Here is a 10,661-nt window from a genome sequence, read left to right as displayed (position 1 = left end):
TTCCCAAACGCAGGCGTGACATTTTGATAACATTTTATTGTTTTTCAGGTAACAACAAAAATACTAAGAAGAAAAGAAAAAAAAAGGTGAACCACATACCATGACAGTTGCTTCTTTTACAGAATACTTTGCGTGAATACTAACCGCATTGTTCATTTTTCGGCAAATGAAAAAAGAAAAGACAAGCTTCAGAGACAAACGACAAAACAAATATATATACACATGTCAAACCTTGTACAGTTTTTACCCAACAGTCTAACGTTCATCTCGGCGGCTACTGGTTTGGTGTACGTCTGCAGCTTGGTCGTTCACAACTCAAAACTCCTAAATGTGTAGTCCTAAACCTTGTCAACTTAAGGTTTGTTAAAGAGTCAAGATAACCATCGCAAAACAGAAAACTACAGACATTTTTGCATGTTCCATTTCTAAACGTATGCATCGTGCCTAACCCACTATATTACTGTCTTATTTATGAGCAACTCTGAAGTAGGTATTTAACTACCTAATGTGTTACTAAGGAAGACTGGCAGCTAATAAACCTGATGAAAGATCAATAAAGTGACTAGAGATTTCCATTGACCGTTGTTAAGCATGGTAGAGCATCACTCCTTTGCCAAACATGTTCTGTTGCAGAGAATGAAAAGCCCGAGCAGTTGGAGGCAACAGTGGCATTAGTTTTCACTGGAGATGGATTGGACACAGCCCCCCTCTCACCACAGGGACGTCTGGTAGTTAAACTTGATCTTCAGGAGATACTTCATGTTTATCTGGGCCACATCATACACAATGTACCTGGGGGGAGAAGCGGTTAAGGAAACCACACTATACAGACAATATGACCAACACGGCAAAATAAGATTTACAGGTGAACAGAAAGAGAGTGAGGGAATTTCGTTTAATCTCCTGTATTTTTTTTTCTTAAACTCAACATTCAGTGTCAGTGAGTGAGGGATTTATGCGTCAGTTTATGTCAGAACACCTAATTTCCTTCCTGGTATGAAACACCGTTGGTGCCTCCGAGTGCTCTACATCATAATCGGGAAGTTAGAACACCATTAATACAGCCATTACCTTTTTGCAACAAATCAATTGAGTCGAGATGCCGTGTTGTGAGAACTTGCCAACAGTCAATCATACTAAAAAGTATAGCCCAACCCGAGAGCTCCACCATTAAGAATGAGTGATTACTGATTTATTATACGTATTAAATTTAACTTAAATATGTTGAATCAACGTCAAGAACAAGCTGCATTGACCAAGTATTTGATTTTCCACTTTCCCACAAACTATTAAATAAATAAGTATATGGAAAAATGTGGGGTCATTTGGAAAAATGAGCGTTAAAGGATACTCGTTGTACAGGAGACTTGTGTCATCGATGTTCGTGTTGGATCCCTTTCCCAGAGGCACTTGAACCCCGTCCAAAGTGACGGATGCACTTGGTTCAGGAGCAGTTCGGCCCAAACCTGCAAGAGCGAAAAAGTCGATGAATTAAAGTCTGAAGCAGAATACAAACCAAACATTTGCATGTTATCAACCAGAGCACTGGGGTTTCCAAATGTTCTATCATAATCATGAAACAAGCCATGCAAAATAACACAGAGCTCAGTGTGTAGGATTTAGGTGGAGCTATTAGTAGAAATTCAATATAACGGCTCGCGTTACCAGTCTTAAGGGAGGAGGGGGCGGAGGAGTTTTCATTTTGGTTTTTATCTGCAAACTCACCGCTAGATGCCACCAAATCCTACACACTGTGCCTTTGAGCAAATATGTCTATGCATAAACATTCCTCAAACAGCACAAGATTTGAAGTGTTCTCACCTTTAACACTATGCTTGCCCTTAGGTAATTTTGTAATGTGGGAAGCCTTCTTCAATTCATGCCTGCATTAAAAAAAAAAACACATTAATTTACATAATCATCACATGTTGTGAAAGCACAAGAAAAGGTTGATATTCAGTCTCCTTTTCAGGAACTCTCTGTCACTCACATGTTGCCGAGGGCAACCTCGGCCAGCAGTAGGAGGCCTACAGGGTCCGATTGGGAGGTGTGACAGTAGTTCGCACTCTTGGACACCATGTCAGCGAAGTACACACCTTTGCCGAACATGTAACCAGTCTAGAGAAAATGAAGCAAAAGCCAATGTAACACAGGACACAACAGGACAATAATCTACTAAAAACATGACAATATTTGAAAGGTATTGCTGAAAGTGAAGGAATTAAGTTGTTGTTTGGTTTCCACAAAAGAAGAAGAAAAAGAAAAAAAACTCACCACTGGAGCCTCTGGAGGGGCGATGCGAAGACCCTGAGACATGATACCAGCGTAGTTGGTGGCGCGAGAACCGTGCCAAAGGAGCTGGCGATTGTTCAGCTCCTCGAAGGGACGGTATCGTTGGCGCTCTCCCTCTCGAACAATTTTGAAGATCTAGAAGATGGGATAAAGTTTGAAAAACACAGTGAGAGGGTAATAAAGGCACATACAGCATGTATAAACAGTAATATACATTTTTTATAGAATCAATAATTACAAACAAAGGTTTATACAAACTAAGAATTCACAACATAATAATAATATAATATAATAATATGACGACTCACCTCTTGCACTTCCAGTGTGTAAGTGTTGTGTGTAGCAGCGTGGGTGTTCTTAACGTATTGCGTAATGATCTCAGCCTCATCTGTAGTCTTGTCAACAACCTGTTAATTAACAGCGACACAGCATACTGTGATCTTTCCACACATAACCTCTCCATACATCATCATTGCGAGGCCCATAACTGTGAGAGAAGTGAAAGGCGGAGAAACACTCCTCACCTCAATCCTGGTTTTAAGTTTCTCATAGTTGATGTCGATGGGATCTCGTTCATTGTCCTGGGCCCCTCCTCTCAGCAGGCTGTATGCCACCTCAATGTCCATTAGGTTGTCCAACATCTGAACTTTAGCCTGAACGGTGATGCACGCAGATGCTATAAGATGCATTTATACTCAATAGATTTAGAAAGAAAGATACGAGGATACGGTATTTCTGTTCTTACTTGAATGTAATCCAGGCTGTTGAGCAGCGGGGGTTTCTTCATACCAAAGTCGTGTGGTATCAGGGTGTAAAAGCGATTGGAGAGATCTAGGACCTGGGCCTCAGACAGAGAATCTGACACAGCCTACAATAAAAACAAAATTACGAAATAAGTAATAACAAACAGATTGCATGTTTACAGTAGAACATGCTCTATAGATATCAAGTCTAAACATTTGGCAAAGATACTCGTGATAAAAGTCACAAATCCACCACCAAGTTAAACTGAATTGAAGGGAAGCAGGAGAAGGAAATGTATCCGTATGACAGATTGCAGCCAAAGTACTGCAAAGAGGATTCCTAATAGAAAAGGTGAATAGTGAGAGAACCCTCCTGGAGGGGTTGTTAATTGCTGACCTGCTGTACTTCAGTGAGGAGAGCATAGGCACTCTGGATCTGCCTCTTACTCAGCTTTCCCAGCGGCATCTTCTGGAGGTCAATCTGACGACAGGAAAGGAGAGGTACGTTATACGTATGTGGGAAACCATACCATCACCCCTGTGTATTTACTTTATTCTGTCATTTATCAAGGCTGCTGTTTTTAGTTATTAATAACAGAAGAAAACTAGATTTGTTGCAACTAACACACTTAAAATGTCCTACCTCAAACTCCACCATGGCCTTCTTCATGCTCTCTACATCGAAGATCATCTTGATCAGCTCCTGGATGGGCTTGGCCAGCTTGGACTTGGTGCCGGCGGAAGCTGTCAGCCTCTTCACTGCTTCCTCGTCCTGTCAACAAACATGACCGCCACAGAGCGAAAACAAAACCCAGTCAGAAACAGAAAGAAACACAGCGTCTGATATCTCTCTTTGTGCGTATTAGCGTATGCACCTGTCCATAGTCGATCTCCAGTGGGTAGAACTTATTGGGATATTTGGTGAAGTTGGACGAGCTCCAGTTGTTGCCCGTCTTCTCTTTGTAGACACCCAGGAAGTTGTCCAGGGCGGAGTTTTTGTCATGAAACTTGTCCAGCTTGTTGCCTCCGATGGTGGTGCCCACTCTGCCCCATGACCTGAACACCCAGTATCTGCACAAAGAGGAACGATGGGTCACGGTACAATGATTACTCCGATACAAATCATTATTATTTCTACAATTATGGAAAAAATAAAACAGTTCCACTGCACTGCATCAACCAATCCAAGACACCCTACAAAGTGAAAATGATGGGATGTCTAGTGGAATATGTCCTATTTTAGAACTTCTGCACAACAACAATGAAAAGGAAGTGAAATTTGGCTAACCGTTTCTGTACATCATCCTCCAACAGCTGCAGTTTATAGTAGGAGTTAGTTCCTCTGACAATGTCCACAAGGCCCAACGTGGCACTGTACATCTTCCCGCTCTGCTCCAGGACATGAGCGCTGTTCTCCAGACCTAAAATAATAATAAAAAATCATCAGTCAAGCTCAGAAGACAAAAAACTAGAAAGACAGGAAATGTTTTCAACGCAGGGTTCTCATGACTACCTGAATCTGGATCCACAGCAGCTCCTCCTTTGACTGTGAGTTTCATCTTCTTGGATTTGCTACCACCTGTAATAAAGTAAAAGTATTTACCAAACAGTCCAACGCTATAATACAAGTCTAGATTAATCAACAATCTAAAACATAAAAGATTAAAGAAAAACCCATAAGTAGGTTAAAAGCAGCAGTACATTGTAATAAAAGCAACATATGCATCCTTTACCTTCCTCCTCCTTCACCTTGCCTGTGCTCTTGGTGGCCAGCGCTCCGGACTTGGAGGACGCCGATGGAGCCGGAGTCTCCACTTTAACCTCTGCACCCCAGGGTGAGATGGCGTGCAGGGAGACCAGTTCCTGGAGTGCTTTGCCCGACGACTTGATGTCCGTGAGGAAATCCTCGGAGACCACGCGCACGCCGGCGTCCCTCGCTTCCTCCATCTTCTTACTCATCTTCTCCACTTCCTCTGTGAAAACAAAAACAAGTGAGAAACTTTGGAAATCTTACATTGAGGGCACTTCCTACCCACACATTGGTAATTTAGCATTTTTTTGACTGGTGACTCACTTTTGGTGCTGAGGCAGAGAGAGGCCTTATTGGCTGCGGTGGTGATCTTTCCGCCCAGCTCCTCAACAAAAGCCTTTAGATCGTCCTTGTTCTTGGTCAGCTTTCCCACAGCCAACAGTTTCATACCAGTAAGAGGTTTGTCTACATGACAGACACACGTATTACATTAAAATAATACCATTACATGAAATAATTGTATTAATTTGGTGTTTCAAATTATCCCAGCAGGGAGAATCATGTAATCTGTTTCTGGAAAGACTGTATGCCATGTCTTATATAATATTTAAAAATGTGCAGGATACTGACGCCCGCTCCTTCAGGTGTCTTCACTAACCTGCAGGTGCTCCCTCTGGCAGTCGCTCAGTCGGGGCACTGGATGCACTCGCCAAGGGTTCTGCTTTGGCTTGGGTGAGAGTTTGGGTGGGAGCCTCCTTCGGGTAAACCCTGTCCTGTCGCTTGAATTTGAATTTTTTCAAGAAGGGAACTTCGTGGAATTCCTAAAATGATAAAGCCAGAATATTCCAAATGGTAAATTCCAACAAGAAACATGTGGCATTTTATTGCTCCTTGTATGGATATTCCATTTTTATCCACCGCAAAGTGCAACGTTTGCTACAGCGGCCACTGACATAACAGAGATTTAGCTCAATCAACGATAAATCAGCTGCTACTGTATATGCCTCCAGTGTATTTTGTGACAATGACATGGATATTGTGAAATGATACAGGTGGTGGTTTAGCTTGCAGCTATAAAGAACCAGAGGGAGCCCTGAGAGGAGGTGACCTACCTTGGGGATGACCCAGTCTTTGCGTATGGGTGTTGGGGTTTTGAACACACACTTTGTCCAGGCTGAGATGTCCCCCGTACAGTAATAAGCATCGCCCTTGAACACCACCTGGCCCTTGCACTCCTTACAGGCCTCAAGAGCACCAAAAGCCATGCCGTCGGCCAGGCAGTCCACCAGCTGTCGGTTAAACAACACATACGGGATAATCATGGATCAGCAACTTCAACGGCATCACGTATTACGGGGGCGTTTAGACGTTTAAACACACGAAACACTTTCTCCGTCAACTGCCTGGATTCTTTTAAACGGCGTTTCATTTTGCACACAGTGGGAGTTAGATAAGATGAGGCTCTCCTACATTCGATTCTCCAGAGGGAACCTCCTGGGAATTTGCAATCAGCAGCTCCTTCATATCATTGGTTGAACAAAACTTCCTCAGCTTGTCCTTGATTCCCCAAATCAGCTGGCTTTGGTTCTGTAGATGCATGAAAAAAAAAAACATAGTCACACAGAATCACAACAGATTGCAACGTTTTCTCCAATAATAGGAAATAAAATGGAGAAAATGATACCTTTAACTGCTCCTCCAGCTTCTTATTTTGATCCTCTTCCTCCTTCTTCAGTTTCTTTGAAACTCCATCCACCTCGTCGGTTTTACGTTTCCTGAAACAGAAGTTCCAAAAAGTTTTCTTCCAAACTGTTATCGTTTTGTTTGAGCTTCTTAAATGAGGCCAAAAGGGACAGTGGAACAAACAACACTGATTCTGACACCTTTTTTAATTAGGGCTCCATCAGTTAATGAACAAACACACAAGCAGGTACATGTCTCCACAATCCCAGATGTCAATGCTGACCTCATTCACGCTGCCCTGACAGGAAATATTCATTAGCCTCCCCAGGAGACACACTAGAACAAAAGTACCGATTAATGACCATCCAGTAGCAGTCGGTCTGTTTCGGATCCACAAAACAAGACGAGCATCCCGTATCAGACAATGATGTCAAAAGGGAAGACGGGAATTCGATAAAGGAGCATCCTCCTTTGTTCAAAGAGAAGTGTGAATGGGATCTTTAACGCGAGGAGTCTTCCTGTAGATCGGTGAGTAATTTATTTTTTTACTGCTTTCTTGTATTCCGTCGACCCGCTGAGCATTTCTCACTTTCATTTCTTTTAGGGACAACCATGGAGAACACTATCGCACAACTCTTCCACCAAACTACAAAGCCATCCCATCGGTCTTCTCCTTTCCAAAACTCCTCAACTCCTTCCTTCTCCAACACCACCTCCTCCCTTCCTCCACCCCCGCCCGTTGACTCGCTGATGTCCCCCAACGTGGCGTACATGGCGGCCGAGCTCGTCATCGCATCGCTCTCCGCCATCGGAAACGTGCTGGTCTGTGCCGCCGTGGGCCTCAACCGCAAGTTACGCACCGTCACCAACTACTTCCTGGTCTCGCTCGCCGTCGCCGACATCTGCGTGGGCACGATCGCCATTCCCTGCGCCATCCTGACGGACGTCGGGCTGCCGCGTCACAACCTCTACCTGTGCGTGCTCCTGCTGAGTGTTTTGATAATGTTCACCCAGAGCTCCATCTTCAGCTTGCTGGCGGTGGCCGTGGAGCGCTACGTAGCCATATTCATGCCCTTCCGCTACCAGGTCCTGATGACGCCTCGTAACGCCGCGTTGGTGATTCTGACGACGTGGCTGCTCGCTTTTCTCATCGGGCTCGTGCCTCTGATGGGCTGGCACAAGACGCCGCCTGACTCAGGCTACTGTTTCTTCGTCTTGGTGGTGGACATGACCTACATGGTCTATTTCAACTTCTTTGTCTGTGTGCTGACACCCTTGGTGATCATGTTTGTCATCTATGCCCGGATCTTTGTGGCGGTCAAGCGGCAGGCGAGGCGCATCGCATCCGAGCGGAGCGGCAGAGAGGAGAGACAGACGAGGGCTGCGGCCAAGATGCGGCGGGAGATGAAGACCGCCACGTCACTTTTTCTGGTTCTTTTCCTGTTCACGAGCTGCTGGATACCGCTCCACGTCATCAACTGCTTCCTGCTACTGTGCCCGCACTGCCCCGTGCCGTTCGAGCTGCTGCTCACTGCCATCATCCTGTCGCACGCCAACTCTGCCGTCAACCCTTTCCTGTACGCATACACCATGACTGCGTTCAGGGACGCCTTCAAGGCCATTTTCATGTGCTGCACGGTGCCGGGAGATAGAGGGGCTTCAAATGCAGCCAGTGGTAATGACAGAGAGAGGGCGGCTGCCCAAAACACACCCCGGCACTGAGATCTCAAACACTAGTATGTCACAACATTGACATCAAGGTATCCCTGCTGAACAGCTATTACTTTACTCAGATGGGGACCTAACACTTTTTCAAAATGTACCTATTGTAAGTCGCTTTGGAACAAAAGCATCTGCTAAATGCCCTAAATATAAAAGTAAATAATCCAAAGCACCCAACCTGTACACACATCTCCCTTCTTCATCTCACCCTTCAGTTTTGATGACAGGGAGCCTCTTCTTGAGTTCCTCCTGGTCTTCTGCCCGTAGCGCACCAAAACCCTTCAGCTGGGCGGCGTTGCATTCAGGCTTGAAGACCAGCTCCTCCCTACGGCTCACGAAACACGCGGTGTGGTACCAGCGGTCGATCAGACCCAGCTGGGGCTTCTCAGGGTCCACGGTTTTCTTGGAGACACGGATCTGATCCTGAAAGACAGAAATCACAGACTCAGAAACGCAACAGGACAATCCCCCTTGATCCAAGTTAAATTAGATCTTATTTGTAATAATATTGAAAGAAAAATGTTATGTCTGAACAGTTTTCCCGTGTGCAAATAAAAGTGGCTGCTTACCTTTTCTATTTTCTCCTCACAGCCTTTGCATTTGCTGCGATTCGACTTGGCATATTCAACCGCAAAGTCGTTCAGTGTCTTCGGTCCTTTAGCTCCACTCTTCGGGTCCCCCTTTCCTGCAGGAAGCAAGTTATCCAATGAATCGAGTTTTTTGTGGAAATGCGATAATTCAGCAATCCATGAAGATGTAAGTGAAATGCTCAGAGTCCTGACCTCCTGTTGCTCCACCACTTTCAATGGCCTTTTTGACCTTCTCCTGGTCGTCCCAGCGGAGATCCGAATACCCGGCGATATCAGCCGTGGACTGAGCTGCTGCTCGCAGCCAGAAACAGGAGAAGTGGTGCCAGTGGGGGACTTTCCCGTCGAACATGGGTGACTGCCAGATGTAGAACAAAACCAGTATGTTTACAGTGAACCTGTGCTGCTGAAGTTCATAGTGTGATGTCTTTCGGTTTCGACGAGAACATATTTTTTCTTTGTTTGCTATGCAACGTCATGCTGTGTGATAGAAGTTATGTAGGCATGTTTCACTGCACACAGCAATGGGGGGTATTTGTATGAGCAGCATGCCACAACAAACAACAATAACAACCGGGGAAGCATGGGAATAGTCAACTAACTGGTGCTGAGTGTGCTCAGTCTAATCTGATGTTTTGTCCTCAGCAATAAAGTGACCAAGCTGTGGCCTTGCTGACTGGACTGGCCTTTAGGGTGAAGTGATTGAGAGTCTGGAGCTGCTCCACGGGCCATGAATAAGGCATCTTAGCCTCTTAGGTAATTAATTCTATGTGGGGCAGCAGATACAACTTTGCATTGTTTTAAATGAGGTATTTAATCATGGCCTCGAGCTACGTAAAAAAAATAATATATGAATGAAATTCACGAATAGCAGGATGCGCAATTGCAAGCTTGCAAGAGTCCGACATTAAGAAAAGGATCAGCGGCTCTTTGTGAACAAGATTCAACAGACAATGTCAGCCATTTAAATGCTAACGAGGGCCCGACGTAACGCCACTGCAAACACGCTGGAAACTGCGCGTTTTCATTCTCCAGTCAGCTCAGAAGAATGCGATATATCCGCAAAACAAAGCAGCCGCTTTTTTAAAAAATGTGTGCACCAGAGCTAGCCACTCCGGAAGGGAGCTAGCTAAGCAGCAGCGTGTTTCTTTCCGCGGGGGAGCCGAGTCTGTGTTACCTGCACCATGATGGCCATCCTCAGCGAGTCTTTCGCTATGTTTTCTTTGCATTTCTTGCACGACGCGCGGCCGCTTTTGGCGTACTCCGCCTTGTACAGCTTGTCCTCCTGGGCGTCCGCCATGCTTCTTTAATATTGCTGGAGAATTATGTGTGAACGGACAGCGAGGCGAACTTTCTCCCCCGATGACACGGAGCCACAATCAAAGCACGGAGATGCGAGACCCGCGTGTGCAGAGATAGGAGGCGAGGGCGGAGCTCTCACTCCGTCGCTGCTCCCGCGAACCAAAAGCACCGCGACTTTTTAATTGACACCAAACATGTAGAAACTAATTGTTGTGGGCGGCCCTGGGGTTTTATGAAATCAGTGTAGCAGGATAGCTTCAAGGGGAAGGTGGGGATTCAGGGTGTGGATTTGCAAACAAATGCTGCTATTTCTGATTTTTTTGTTTGCACTATTACCATTATTACCATTATTACAAATGACAACATATCACACAGAAATGTTTTTGCTGCTAGTAACATCTACTGCGTTTTTTTGCACTACAACTCAGATCTTTGCTATTATATTTTATTGTTTATTTTTAGTATTAGTAAATGTCTCTGTTGTTGTGCACTTTATTCTTTGTTGTTTACCTTAGTGTTATTGTATTGTCTTCTCTGTTGTGCCCATGCACTTTATCTCACCGTGGGACAGCGAGAACCGTT

At 44.9% G+C, this 10,661-nt stretch overlaps 2 protein-coding genes across 2 annotated transcripts; one reads left to right on the top strand and one right to left on the bottom strand.

The window, feature by feature from the left end:
- Positions 1–16: 16 nt before the first annotated feature.
- On the bottom strand, positions 17–10,161 carry parp1 (poly (ADP-ribose) polymerase 1). Its single transcript, XM_084030822.1, has 23 exons — positions 9,955–10,161; positions 8,973–9,135; positions 8,760–8,875; positions 8,399–8,613; positions 6,470–6,560; positions 6,256–6,372; positions 5,898–6,074; positions 5,444–5,606; positions 5,110–5,250; positions 4,769–5,008; positions 4,549–4,614; positions 4,324–4,456; positions 3,911–4,106; positions 3,679–3,807; positions 3,433–3,516; positions 3,038–3,160; positions 2,817–2,945; positions 2,601–2,699; positions 2,275–2,427; positions 1,991–2,118; positions 1,822–1,883; positions 1,352–1,466; positions 17–792 (listed from the first exon to the last, which is right to left on the bottom strand). The coding sequence occupies exons 1-23, from the start codon at positions 10,075–10,077 to the stop codon at positions 711–713; spliced, it is 3,045 nt and encodes a 1,014-aa protein (XP_083886948.1). The 5' UTR covers positions 10,078–10,161; the 3' UTR covers positions 17–710.
- On the top strand, positions 7,136–8,190 carry adorb1a (adenosine receptor B1a; the record flags this gene model as incomplete). The annotated part of the gene is made up of 1 exon (XM_084030438.1): positions 7,136–8,190. Exon 1 carries the CDS (start codon positions 7,219–7,221, stop codon positions 8,188–8,190), a length of 972 nt encoding a protein of 323 aa, XP_083886564.1. The 5' UTR covers positions 7,136–7,218.
- Positions 10,162–10,661: the final 500 nt, after the last annotated feature.

This window comes from Eutrigla gurnardus, assembly GCF_963514095.1.
Source record: "Eutrigla gurnardus genome assembly, chromosome: 16".
NCBI classification, from domain to species: domain Eukaryota; kingdom Metazoa; phylum Chordata; class Actinopteri; order Perciformes; family Triglidae; genus Eutrigla; species Eutrigla gurnardus.
Note: the sequence above shows the minus strand (reverse complement) of the source record. Positions and strands in the feature narration are given on the sequence as shown.